This window comes from Stenella coeruleoalba, assembly GCF_951394435.1.
Source record: "Stenella coeruleoalba genome assembly, chromosome: 8".
In the NCBI taxonomy this organism is placed as follows: domain Eukaryota; kingdom Metazoa; phylum Chordata; class Mammalia; order Artiodactyla; family Delphinidae; genus Stenella; species Stenella coeruleoalba.
In genome coordinates, this window is record NC_137154.1 from 40,860,707 (window position 1) to 40,875,309 (window position 14,603).

General features: G+C 37.8%; 1 protein-coding gene and 1 pseudogene across 3 annotated transcripts in view; one reads left to right on the forward strand and one right to left on the reverse strand.

Annotated features, from left to right (window-relative positions):
• PDE3B (phosphodiesterase 3B) overlaps positions 1–14,603 on the reverse strand; it is a 176,889-nt gene that overhangs the window by 10,083 nt on the left and 152,203 nt on the right. For both annotated transcript variants that reach the window (XM_079930304.1, XM_079930303.1), the window contains one exon: positions 6,766–6,965. In XM_079930304.1, the coding sequence (XP_079786430.1) occupies positions 6,766–6,965 (200 nt within the window). The remainder of the gene's footprint in view (positions 1–6,765; positions 6,966–14,603) is intronic.
• LOC307190851 (dynein light chain 1, cytoplasmic-like) lies at positions 7,365–7,828 on the forward strand (annotated as a pseudogene). Its single transcript has one exon. The product of its transcript is annotated as a dynein light chain 1, cytoplasmic-like (transcript).

Here is a 14,603-nt window from a genome sequence, read left to right on the forward strand (position 1 = left end):
CTGTTCTTTAGCCAGCATGGAATGAACATGCTGACTAAAGCATGAAGGAGAGGAACCTGGAATACTGTGCATGGTGAGTCAGAGACCCACAAATATGAGAAGGGCACATCCTATACTCCCAACTGACACAGTGCCTGGGAGTCAGAGAAGTATCAAGCAGGTAAAAGCACAAATTCTCTGGTTCAAGTGGTGTAGATTTATTCACTTTTTTTCCACTTCACTCTAGTGGAAGACCCTGAGGTACTACCTCAGTAGTCTAGGATTTGGGAATACAGATTTTAAAAACCACTGGACTATATAGAATTTTTAAAGCTTCTTCCATCTCTAACAAGCAAGCAATTTTTAAAATTATTAAATAAGCATAGTAATTATTAAAAGAATTCTCATAGCCAGTGCTAACGGCTGAGTATAAAAATTAAAACGTTGTCCCTATTTTCATAGAGCTTCCTGTCTAATGGAAAAGGACAGATAAAAATACTGCGCAATCTCAGTTAAGATGCATATTCTGAGCCTAATTAGATTGTTTTACATATTTGTGAAAATTAGCTATAGTCTAGATTTAAGCATAGATACATACCATTTGATTTTTTTTTTTACATCATTTATTTTTATGTTAGCAGTGATATGATTTAAACTTTGCAGTGAGTCATAAAAAGGCTGGAAACAATCTGTGTCCACCAATGGATGAATAAAGAAGATGTAATATATATAGACACAATGCAATATTTTTTAGCCGTGAAAAAGAAGGAAATCCTGCCATGGGTGGACCTTGAGAACATTATGCTAAGTGAGATAAGTCGGCGAAAGACAAATACTGTATGATATCACTTACAAATAATCTGAGACTGAACTCTAGATACAGCAGAACTAGGTTGTTACCAGAGGGTGGGGGAATTGGGAGATGGTGGTCTAAGGGTACAAATGTGCAGTTTGAAGACAAGTTCTGGGGATCTAGTGTACAGCATTGTGATTATAATTAACAATACTATATTATATAATAAAAAACTGCTAAGAGACTAGATCTTAAATGTCCTTACCACACACACAAAGTTAATTATGTGATGTGATGGAGGTGTTAGCTATCGCTATGGTGGTAATCATATTACAATATACGTATCAAATTGAAACATACATGTGAAACTTCAAAGACTTCCTAAGGGGTCAACTTGCATTTAATTGTGATTTAACTAATTCATGCTTAAATCTAATAAAGACTGATAAATTACCAGAATAGCTTTGTTCATGAAGAAGTAATCAAACTCCCAGCTCAATAAATTACAATGTATAATGAGTGTCCTGTAAAGCTAGCTGACTTAAACTCTCAGCTAGTGAGATCAGTAAAAAAAAAAATTGGTAATTCAGAATTCCTGCAGCATCCAAATTACCCTTTGACCTTACCAAAGAAATATAAAATGGGGACCAAAAGAAATCTGAGTCAATATTAGAATCTAGAAATAATCACTATACTGGAAGCTTTAAAGACATGGTAAAAGTGGGAATGGATTGAGGAAAGGCCATCTAAGTCATTGCATAAGAAGGAAAAACCCACCTGGAGAGTAAGTAGAAGGAGTCCCCTGCTGGACCCCAGTCAACTCTCTACCTCATGGCTGAGTGGAGGCAAGAATCATGGAGCAGTAAGGAGGCAAATTCTGCTTTAGAAGAATACTGGAAGCTTGCACATAGAGCAACAAGCCAAGCTTAAACTCTGTGAGGAAAACATTCCAGGTAAAACAGATAATGAAGCCTCAGCTGGCTTTTACTGAGAGCGCCATGACAACTAGAAAAGGAAGACAGTTTCCCCCCTAATTTAGAGCTGCAGTAACTAATATCCTCTGAATTTTGCTAAAGCAACTTGCTACCTGCTTTCTCTAGTTATGGATCCCATCCTTATCTCCACAAGCAAATACTTCTCTAACATGGCAAAGCAAATTAGTTGATCATAAAGTTTACTTTTACCCTCTCTGAATCAAAAAGATTTGAAAAGGGGTTTAATATAAACTCTGACATAATTAATCTTAACAAAAACCCATCAGACATAAAGACTTTGATCAAACAGGAAGACTATGACAAATCTGAACAAATATCTCCTTTTGAAACACAAGAAAAAGGAGGAAACAGAAAAATCTCTAGGTCATAGTCGTAAGATTAAAAGAAGGTATTTTAATTTTTCTGAATGAAAAATCTTGGATTAAGAAAGGCTGTTTTCATTAAAAAAATAATATTCCTAACTTAAAAAAGAATCCAATAGAGGCAGTAAACAAATTAGGTGCAGTAGAAAACAATGAAGCTACTTTTTTATAAAGAAGTACTTCTCTTTAAAGAAATAGTCTTGATGAACAGGTGTCATCTGGGGATTCCTTTACTCTCAAGTTCTGGGTTCTAAAATTTCTGGTAATCCCATTATCTTCTAAGACCCTTTGTCTTAGTTATCACCCTTGTTTTGCTAAAACACATTTTTATGTAACTTTCTCAGATAGGATGGATGGAACATGATTTTTAAAAATCTTTGCATACCTGAGACTCTTTATTTTGCTCTTAACACTCAACTGTAGCTTAGCTGGATACAGAACTCTAACATGAAAATAATCCTTTTATGCCAGCACTATCTCTTCCCGTTTTACTTTTTTCCTAGCACTTATGTCATAATCATCTCTCTGTCTTTTACACACACACACTTATTTGTTTTTTCTTGCTTTACTAGAATGTAAGTTCCATGGGGGCAGAATATTTTTTTTGCCTGTTTTGTTCAATAATCATAGTATGCATTGAATAGCCTTGTGTATGTTTTATTGCTGAGTCTCTTTAATTGGGAAGGATGAGTAGGAATCCTGTAAACATGGATGGGGCCTGTTTACCTAGCAGGTTTTGCTTTAGAATTACCAGTGTGATTTCAAAAATGAGAAGGATTTACTCTGAAGTATTAAATCTCTCCTGGCCATTTTCTTCAATATCTAAGAGATGTGTTTTCTGCCTGGAAGTAAATGCAGTAAATACAGTAGCTTTGCTTAAAGGTGTTTGGTGTGTGTTATGTGGGAGGCGTGTGTGTGTAGAGCAGACAAAGGCAAATTGCATCAGGAGTCTCTAGGGTTCCACTTAGGCCTCAGCTCCCTTCTAGTATACTTTTTTTTTTTTTTTTTTTTGCGGTATGCGGGCCTCTCACCGTTGTGGTTTCTCCCGTTGCGGAGCACAGGCTCCGGACGCGCAGGCTCAGTGGCCATGGCTCACGGGCGTAGCCGCTCTGCGGCATGTGGGATCTTCCCGGACCGGGGCACGAACCCGTGTCCCCTGCATCGGCAGGCGGACTCTCAACCACTGTGCCACCAGGGAAGCCCCCTTCTAGTATACTTTAATCTCGTAATATTTGCCCACATGTTTTTCATTTTCCAGAAACAGTATGAAATTCTTTAACCTACTGGTGATAATATCCTCCCGCCAACTCCTCTCTGTTGTAATGAGCTTCATCCCTTACTAATATTTTGATCAGGAGGAAAAGGAGAAAAATGTACTTGTTTAGTCACCATCTTGATCTATATTTGGGAGGACAAACATTGATGACTGTCTCAGATCTACCATTCTCAAAGTTTTGTTTACTTTTACCCCAAATCAAAATATTCTACAAACTCTAACATCTCAGTCACTAATCTCTGTCTTTCAGCCAACTCTTCATTTGGAAATAGCTCAGAAATCTCTTAGAATTTCAATACTGACATCCCTCCAGGATAAAGCTGACTAAATGTTTCCCCTTCTCTCATGGCAAGGATTCAAAATCATCCTCCTAAGTCTTCCCACACACTTCTCTTACCATGAGAATGAAGAACACTTGATCCAGTTGGTGGTGGTATACACTATTGTCCCTTTTTATCATACACCAGAGCAATAATATCTTTCACTATTTATGGCCTGATTAGACCTATTGAGCTTCCTAAGATGAGAGAGACTGCTTTATTACCTAATAAACAGGTTAGGCCTCAGGCTTTCACAAAAGAGTCCTTATCTCACAGGCACTAGCTGAAGAAGGTCTCAAGAATTTCATCACTTTGGGAACAATGGAGTGTATTTCAGACAAGCTTAGCAGTCCTGCAGAGCAAAGAAGTTAGGGATCCTTCAACATTCAACAAATTTTTACTGAATGCCTTCTGTGTGCTAGGCACCATTCTAGGTATTAGGGAATAAAAGAGATAAAAATCCCTGCCCTCTTGGAAACTTATACTCCTCTGAGAGGCATGGAATAAACAAAATACACAAGCAAAATACACAGTATGCTGAATGACCATTGTTATGATCGGGGAGGAACATAATGAGTGCCAGGGAGGGGCTTTTGAAATTTCAGGTGGAAGGAAGTGACAAAGTGAGCTATATAATGGGTTGGCCAAAAACGTCGTTAGGGTTTTTTGTAAGATGTTATGGAAAAACGCAAATGAACTTGTTGGCTAACCCAATATATGTCTGGGGAAAGAGCACTCTGGGCAGAGAGAACAGAAACTGACCAGGTTCTTAGAAAGGGAGTGTGCCAGCACATGGAAGGAAACAGCAAGGAGGCCAGTGAGGCTAGATCTGAGTGAATTTAAAAAGGAGAATTACTGGGGGCTAAATCGTGTAGGGCCTTCAGAGCCACTGTAATGACTGTCTTTTACTAGGAGTGAGGGCTTGGAACAGAGAGTGATGTAATGCACGTTTAAACAGGGCCACTCTGGCTGCTATGTGTTGAAACCAGACTGAAGGGGAGCAGGAAGTAAGCAAGGAGACTAGGTAAAAGGCTACACTTTTTCATAGCTGAACTCTGATCAATTTCCTTTCCAGTCCAGCCCTTTCCATTGCTTCATCTCTTGGCAGTCCTTAACAATGAGAATTTAGAAATAACACATAGTTACTGATTGTGTCCAGACTTCATGTTTGTATTTTGATCAGGACAACAGTTTTGAGTATACAACTTATATAAATTACATTCATGTGTCATTGTTTTCAATTATCTGCATGCAAGACAAGTAACACTAGAATTCACTAACTTGTAATATCCTTGAAGAAGAGGTAATAAACAAGTCTGACTCACCTATACTCAAAGCTAATAAAGAGAGAATGAAAGCAGAGGGTGGAATAGAATAGTAAATAATTTCTGTCTACATGATATCTGATTCAGTAGAAAACTTTCCAAATGTTATCTCTTTTAGTCATATCAGGTACATATTTTGAGGTTCAGAAAGATAAGGGTTACTTGCCTAATGTCACACAGCTAATAGTAGGTAACCAGAAATTAAACTCAGGTCTCTCAATCCGAAGACCAGTACTTTTTCCGCTGTGCCACTACTGCCCAGGTCTGTGACTTGCCATAGGACTAGGATTGTGAAGTGCTAGGCTAGAGAAAATGGGCGTCTGATTCTTGCAGAATGGGACTGCAAATGAGGAAATGTGTTCCTTAGTGGGAAATTTCTCCCAAAGCAATTCTTAGAAAGTGGAAAACTATTAGTATCTAGATTGAAATTCATTTAAAAGTTACCTGTGGAAATCATGAGCTATGAAGAGATGAAGTCTAACTGGAGAAAATGAATTACATAGCACTTTTTTTTTTTTACATAGCACTTTTAATCTTCTCTGTCTCACTGAATTTTGTTCTGGGTAGAGAATCTATCTCCTATATTTTAAGCAGTGGGAGTGTGTCAGAGAAATGAGAAAAGGAACACAGAGAATGGCTATAAAAGATGAAAGAATCAGAACTGAGTTTTGAACACAGAGCAACAAAGTGAGGAAGTAAGATGAATTCAGCAAACAATCATTGACAACTTGCTCTTTGTAAGGCAGGCAGGCAGAAATACAAAGCTGACATTTCAGGAATCACCAGCCTAAACAAAAATTCACAACCACACTAAATTCTGCTTAAAACCAAGTATAGTCATCCGTTAGCATCTGCAGGGAATTGGTTCTAGGACCCCTGCAGATGTTCAAGTCTATTAATAAAATGATGTCGTATTTTCATATAACCTACGCACATCCTCTGTATACTTTAAATCTTCTCTAGATTACTTATAATACCTAATACAATGTAAATAGTTACCAGTGTGCAGCAAATTCCAAGTTTTGCTTTTTTTGGAACTTTCTGGAATTTTTTAAATTTTCAAATATTTTTGATCTGCAGTTGATCGAATCCATGCAGGCAGAAACCCTGGATATGGAGGGCTGACTATCTAGTTCCAAGTCCTAATGTTTAAAGTCATCGCAATTACAATATCCATTTGCTGGGGACTCCTACCTCTCATGCAAATTGTGACCCTAAAGGAATCTTGCACCTTATCAGCTGTACTGAATACAAAAATAATGTACTAGAAGATTTTTTACATATATGAATATATGCAGACCTAAGAGACTGCATATTATGGTATGTCTTAGAGAAAAAAAGAGGACAACAACAAAAATAATAACAGTTCTCAGTCATTATAGCTTTTAGGCATATGAAGGATCTTGCTAGAAGGAAGAGTAAGTCTTACATCTAGTCAAAGTCTTATCAATTTGATCAAAGGCAAAGATATTGACAGCAAAGACTCCAGAATTTCATAAAAGTAGCGAATTACTCTTTCAGGAACATTTTACTTATTTTCCAGCTGAAGATGATTTTTCCCTAATTCTTCAGCACAAGCACATGTCATATCACTGCCGTGTGTTATTATCCAACGGCCAAATGATTCAATTGAAGAATGGTTTACAAAGGGAAATACAGTATGGCTGTAAAATTTCAGAACCACTCCTTAAACTTTCTGAAAAAGTAGTTCCTACCTGAGGGGCATTTGTAGCCACTAGAAATGCATTTGTCCGCCCTGGGTGGTCGTAATCATGCATGGCAGCTGCCACGTACAGAGCCATCAATTCCAATGCAGGAATGTTTGAAGACAGGCAGCCATAGCTCTCATCTGGAATACAGCAACTCCTCGAAGAAATGTAAGCAATTCGCCCAGGGTTAATTCTACCGTTAGAATCTGAGGAACAAGCAAAATAACCCAGCATTACACATAATATCCTCACAAGGAGGCTAAGAAGGAGATTCCCACAGGTAATATCATTATTTATCTTATTTGTTGACTTACCTAAGAAATAGACTCTATTTATAAACATGGACATAAAATAGTATACTATTTCCAACATACATGCTAATAGAGAGGAATACTGTTAAACACGACCCTGAAGTCACTCACTTTACAGGACATGACAGGATTCTCATGATGCTGTTACTCAAGCTAGTGATAATTTTTAAAAACCTCTGATTGATAGATGCACCATGGCTTCAGTAGGGATCGCTACTCTCAAAGGGTCTGAGCCTCGCCAGCCCCTCCCCCAGGAGACCGTTGCAGTGGGCCAGACCCTGCTCTTCGGTAACCATGTGTGACTGAAAGGCTGTGATCAAAAATGCCGATATGTCGGAGGACATGCAACAGGGCTCGGTGGAGTGTGCTACTCAGGCATTGGAGAAATATAATATAGAGAAGGACATTGCGGCCCATATCAAGAAGCAGTTTGACAAGAAGTATAACCCCACCTGGCACTGCATCGTGGGGAGGAACTTCGGTAGTTATGTGACACATGAAACCAAACACTTCATCTACTTCTACCTGGGCCAAGTGGCCATTCTCCTGTTCAGATCTGGTTAAAAGCATGGACTGTGCCACACACCCAGTGATCCGTCCAAAAACAAGGACTGCAACCTAAATTCCAAATACCAGAGACTGAAATCTTCAGCCTTGCCTAAGGGAACACCTCGATCTTTATTGTGTTGTTTTGTACAGGGCATTCTCTGTACTAGTTTGTTGTGGTCATAAAGCAATTAGCAAAACAGCTTACATTTGTATTTTCTATTCCATACCTCTCTGCCCCATGTTTTTTCTCTTCAAAATCCATTCCTTTAAAGAAATAAATGTGTTGGAGAAGTGTGCGTTTAAAAAAAATAATAAAAAAGCCAAACCTCTGATTTTCTAAACATTTGTTATTTAATGGTTAGATATAATGCCCGGGGTAACAGGAAAAACCAACCTAGAGAATAACATTTCATGAAATAGTATAGAGACTTAGGAATTTAATATATTAACAAAGTAAGCTATTCAACATAGATGCTTTTCAAATCTTATCCAGATAGATTACCTTTCATTTGTAACCCTGACTACAACCCTTCTTCCTCTTCTTTTTCCTTCCATGAAGCCCCTTATAAAATACTGTAAAGAAAAACTATGAAAACTGAAAAGGCATGGAAAACTGAGGAATGACTCAGTCAATATAACTCTTTTTATCTTCTAGTTAGAAACAGTGTTTTCACTATCAGCATTGTGCTTTTGGTGTCCTTAATATCTTACATTTGTTTCTTCCTTTTTTGTAATTGGGTGGCTGTCTCCATTTAGATAGTCACTAGATTGTTTTTGCTAAAGGGATCTTAAAGTATTAAGAAGGAAATAATAAACTATATTGAGAGTAGACAGCAAATAAAACCACAAGGATATTAGAGAGATACTAAATTTCATTGATGTGTTCACCAGTGGAAACTCAGAATAATGCCCTGGCTTGTCAAAGTCCAAAAGGACTTTATCATAATTTAGTTCACTCAATATCTGCAATCACAAGAATGTTTTAACATAATGACTTTAACACACACTACTGATAATTATAAAGATACCTAATTATTTTCATGCTGTTTATATTTTGTATCTAAATAGAGTTTTAGAATTACCCACACTAGAGTTACTTTTAAAAATAATTATAAAAAGTAAAAACAAGACAGTTAAATGTATGGATAAAGATATACTTAATTCTGATAAGATTTTAATTACCAATATCAGAGTCAATAACTTCAATTTTTCCTGCATTATATGTGTTCTGTATTTCCCCTAGAATTTACAATATATACATAAAATATCAAAAATGGCCAAAAAATCCTTTTAAACTCAATAATTACTTAGAATTGACATATTAGGATCTTAATACATTAGTTTGTATATACTTAACATTAGTAGTATAAAAATTAGTAGTATAAAAAAGAAAATAGATGGCAAGGACAACTAAACATAACTACTGTAGATCTCATTTAAAAAGAGGACTCACGGGACTTCCCTGGCGGTCCAGTGGTTAAGACTTCACCTTCCAATGAAGGGGGTGCGGGTTCAATCCCTGATAGGGAAGCTTAAGATCCCACATGCCAAAAAACCAAAACATAAAACAGAAGCAATATTGTAACAAATTCAATACAGACTTTAAAAATGGTCCACATCAAAAAAAAATCTTTAAAAAATTAAATAAATAAAAGCAGGCCTCAGTAAAAGGCATCCAGATTGAAAAGGAGGAGGTAAAACTACCTCTATTTGTAAATGACATGATTGTATACAGAAAAATCCTAAAAAATCCACTGGAAAACTATTAGAACTAATAAATGAGATCATAAAGGTTGCAGGGTACAAGATCAATATGCAAAAAATCAATTTTATTTCTTCACACTAGGAATGAATAATCAAAAAATGAACCCAAGAAAGCAATTCCATTTACACTAGCATCAACAAGAATAAAGTACTTAGGAATAAATTTAACAAAAGAAGTGCAGAACCAGTATTCTGAAAACTAAAAAATGTTGTTGAAAGAAATTAAAGAAGACTTAAATAAGTAGAAAAATACCCATGTTCATGGTTCAGGAGACTTAATATTGTTAAGATAGCAATACTCCCCAAAATGATCTATGGTTCAACACAATCCCTACCAAAATCCCAGCTGGCTTTTTTGGTACAAGAGATATATAAGCTGGCCCTAAAATTCATATGGAAATGCAAGAGATCCAGATTAGCCAAAACAATCTTGAGAAAGAAGAATAATTTCAAAGTTTACTACAAAGCTTTAGTAACAAAGATTGCGTGGTACTGGCATAGGATAGACACATAGATCAATGGAATAGATTTGAGAGTCCGGAAATAAATCCTCATATATATGGTCAATTGCTTTTGGACAAGCGTGCCAAGACCTCGTTGAGAGCCAACTATGCCCTGCGTGATGCAAGGCACTTTCATACATGTTGTTTCATTTAATGCTCACATCTTAAAAGGTAGAAACTGATTTCATAACATTTAAGAGCCAACCATGTACAGAATATATAAAGAAAATTTTTCAACAAATGGTGCTGGGACAACTAGATATCCATGTGCTAAAGAATGAATGTTGGACCTCTTCCTTATTTCATCCCCCGAAATTAGCTCCAATGGATCCTAGACCTAAACTTAAGAGCTAGCTATAACTATGAAACTCTTGGAAGAAAACATAGTAAATCTTCATGACCTTGAGTTACACAAACCCTTCTTAGATATGACACCAAAAGCATGAGTAATGAAAGAAAAAATAAGATAAACTTCATCAAAATTAAAAGCTTCTGTGCTTCAACAGACACCATCAAAAAAGTGCAAAGACAACACAATGTGAGGAAATAGCAAATCATAAATCTAATAAGATACTTGTATCCAGAATATATAAAGAACTTCTACAACTCAGTAATGAAAAGACAAATGACCAAATTTTTAAATGGAAAAAGAAGATATAGAAATGGCCCATAACAACATGAAAAGATGCTCAATGTCATTCGCTATTAAGGAAATGTGAATCAAAAAACCCACAATGAGATACCACTTCACACCTACTAGAATGGCTATCAAAAAGATAGATAGATAATAACAAGAAATTGGAACCTTCATATGTTGTGTGTGGGAATGTAAAATAGTGCAGCCACTTTGGAAAATAGATTGGCAGTTCCTCCAAATGTTAACCACAGAGTCACCTTATGACCCAGTAATTCCATAAAACTAGGTATATGGCCAAGAGAAATGAAAACATATACCCACACAAAAGCTGGTAGAATATTCATAGCAGCATTATTCATAACACCCCAAAAGTGGAAAGAACCCAAATTTCCATCAACTGCATACTGACTGGTAGAAGAGTGAGAAAGAGGCAGAAAAAAAAATGCTTAATATATAAAATAAATATCAATATATATCAAAGCAATGAGGAAAATACATGGCTATTATAGACTTCATTTCTGTGACTGGTCACATAGCTGTGTTTGGGATTCAATCATTTTCTTATTTCACTACCCATCCCTCATTCCCTTTTTGCTCAGCCAGCATCTCTACTGATTATGGTTCTTTGCCCAGTGGGATGACCCATACTTTCAGGGGTCTGTACTATTAGTGACCCTTATGGCACTGGATTACTGCAGTTTTTCATTCTCTTTTGTCACTGGACATAGGAGTACCAAAAAGGTCAGAGAATCCCCTGGGTTCCTAACATACATCCTCCCATGTGTAGTAGGAACCCTATTTTTTCTTGATAATGAGGATCAGACAGGATCAATCACCTGACCTTGTACAGAATCCTCCTCCTGTCTACTGGTTCAAAGGCATGGAGAACACAAAGTGGCCAGATGTCAGTCTCAGTTTACAGTTTCCCTTTTATGTGTCCTCTATTGAAAGCATTTTTCCTTGGCAACTAAGGTGTGTAAGCCAAGTTTTTGTTTGTTTTGGTGGGGGTTGGGGGAGAAGCAAAAATTTTCTAAGTGGATCGTTTGAGGTAACAGAAAAAACCCTCCTAATCCCACTCTTTGATTCACAGATTTGTGTATTCTTGAAATAGGAGAAATGGTACCATATACTGGTCACTGGTTCAGAAAATAAACCACATTTTGTGGGACAGCACCTTAGCCCCACAAAATGTTTTCACCTAACAGGTGCCCCAACTGAGTCTTCAATATGTCATTCTCTCAGGCCAGCTGTGGGATGATAAAGTTCATGAAAAGATCAGTAAATTCTGTGAGCATGAGCCCAGTGCAACAATCTTGTGAGGCAAAAATGAGTTCCTTGATATGCAGTACTGTATATAATAAGCCAATGGTGAATAAGGCATTCACTAAGTTCATAGATGGTGACGGTGAAGCACTATAGACAGTAAAGGTAAATCCATACACAGAGTAAGTGAGAACAAAAGTTGTCTCTTCTATAAGACAAGGGATCCAATATAATCAACCTACTACTACCAGATAGATGACTGGATATTCCCCCAGGGAATGGTGCTATATCAAGGGCTCACCATTGGTTTCTCCTATTGCCAAGCTGGGCACTCAACAGAAGCCAGGGTCCGGTCAGCCTCAGTGAGAGGAAGTCCGTGTTGCTAAACCCATGCATAATCTCCATTCTTGCCATCTTGGCTATTGTGTTTATAAGCCCACCAAATGAAAACGGGAGTAGCTAAGGACAGAGTCTGATTGATAATCAAGAGAAGAGGTCATTTTGACTACTTGATTATTGAGAGCCTCTTTTGCAGGGAATGCTCTTTGGGAAGTGTATTAGTTAGGGTTGTACAGAGAAGTGGAACCAACAGTGTGTGTGTTTGTGTGTGAGAGTGTGTGTGTGTGTGTGAGAGAGAGAGAGAGAGAGAGAGAGAGAGAGAGATTTTAAGGAATTGGCTCATGCGAATATGGAGGCTGGCAAGTCCAAAATCTGCAGTATGGGCTAGCAGACTGAAGAACCAGGTAAGAGTCAATGCTGCAGTTCAAGTATGGAGGCTGTCTGCAGGCAGAATTCCTTCTTTCTGGGGGGAAGTCAGTCTTTGTTCTATTAAAGCCTTCAACTGATTGGATGAGGCCCACCCACATTATGGAGAGCAATCTGCTTTACTCAAAATCCACTGATGAGTTAATCTCATCTAAAATACAGCCTCACAGAAACATCCAGAAAAATATTTGACCAAATGTCTGAGCACCATGGTTCAACCAAGTTGACACATAAAATTAACCACTACAGTAAGCATTCACATGGGAAACAGATATCCTCCACTCTGAGAAGTCTAGCCACAAATCTCTTTCCCAGAACTCCTTATCACCAATTTTCCAATCTTTTTCCTTCTAAAACTCTAAGTATCCAAGCAAGCTATTACCCACGGGCCATGTATCTGTGTAGACCCTTTCTCCTGGTCATCTCTCTCTCTAGGCCAAATAAACAAGCAGATTTACTGCTTGATGTTCTGCCTACTGATTGGATTTACCTTCCCCTTTTTATCCTTCAAAGGATAACTTTGAGAGTCTATAAAGCTGTAGTCATCCACTTTCAGGAGGTACTGACTGGTATATGGGACACAACAATCTAGAAACCAGGTCTTTTCTCCTTCAGTCACCCGGTCATGGGTAATTCCCCATGAGGCCACATGGATTAAGGAAGAGTGCCAACGTATTAGCAATCTGAGTTCATATTTGGAGTCTCCTGTTCCTTCAGGGGCAGCTCAAAACTAACCTTGTATTTAATATTTCCTCTTGATGATTGAGTGCTATACTGTATATGCCAACTTTAGGAGAGTCAGAGGGCCCAAGTTTAGGACAGGCAGGTCATGTGGTAACTTTGTGCACATGGTCAAATATTCAAACTCTATCAGAGCCCAATAACGATCTAGCAGCTGTTTTACAAAAAGAACAGTTATCCGAGGAAGAAGGATGGGCACTGCCTCAAAATCCTAAGGATTTATACTATGATTCCCTTGTAGTGATCTTCTATAACTCCACAGAGGATCCCTACCTGCCAAAGATACTCTGAAAACTGCTGGATGTGTTGAGGGTCATATTGCCAAGTGTCCAAGCAGCTTACACTACCCTGAAACTGCTTCACATGATTCTCCTGCTCTGAGTTGCACATAAAATTCATAGCCTTACAGTTCATGGGTTGGAGCAGCAGTACTGAGATACTGTAAATTTGCCTTTAGAATCCAAAGAGCACTCTAGGTAGAGAATTCAAAATAATCGTCCCTAACCTTGGAGAGGATACCTCAACATATCCTAGACCACCAGATTCCTAATAACTTCACTGAGGTAGCAAATCTCTGAATTTTTGTGCAAGTTCTCTCATTTCTCTTCCTCTGGCACTCTTATCAAGGTATCTGGGATATTTGTTACATCTTGCACAGTAGAGCTATTCAGCATTATCTGGTCATTATACTGGACCACTTTGATACCTTATGGGACTAGGCTAGATTATAACAGAATGGGAGACTTGATATAGCCCAGAACTAGGATGATGAAAGTATACTGCTATGCCTGCCAGATGAGAAAGTAAATGTCTTCTTGTGGATTTTGCTAACAGGTATAAAAAAAGACACATTTCTCCAGATTAACAGCTGTGTACCAAATAGGATGAGTGGGGTTGACTTATTCAAAAATTCATATCTGGAACAGCTGTGACAACTGGAGTCACCACCTGATGAAGTTTAGAATAACCCACCATCATTTTTCAAGATCCATTCATCTTGTGTAAAAGCTAAAGTACCACAGGTCAAATAGCATGTGATGGAAGTCACCACTCCTGCATTTATTAAGCATTCGATGGTGGCACTAATTTTGCAGTCCATCCAGAAACAAGGTACTGCTTTGGTTCACTATTTTGCTAGAATGAGGCAGTTTCAGGAGATTTCACTTGACCCCTCCCACCATGATGGTCCTCTCTGCAGAGATCAAGGAATTAATGGAGAGATTCTGCCAGTTGCTAAATATGTTTATTCCAACTGTGCATTCCAAAAACGGGTGGGTTCAGGGAACTACCACTATGAGATGGACCCAGGCC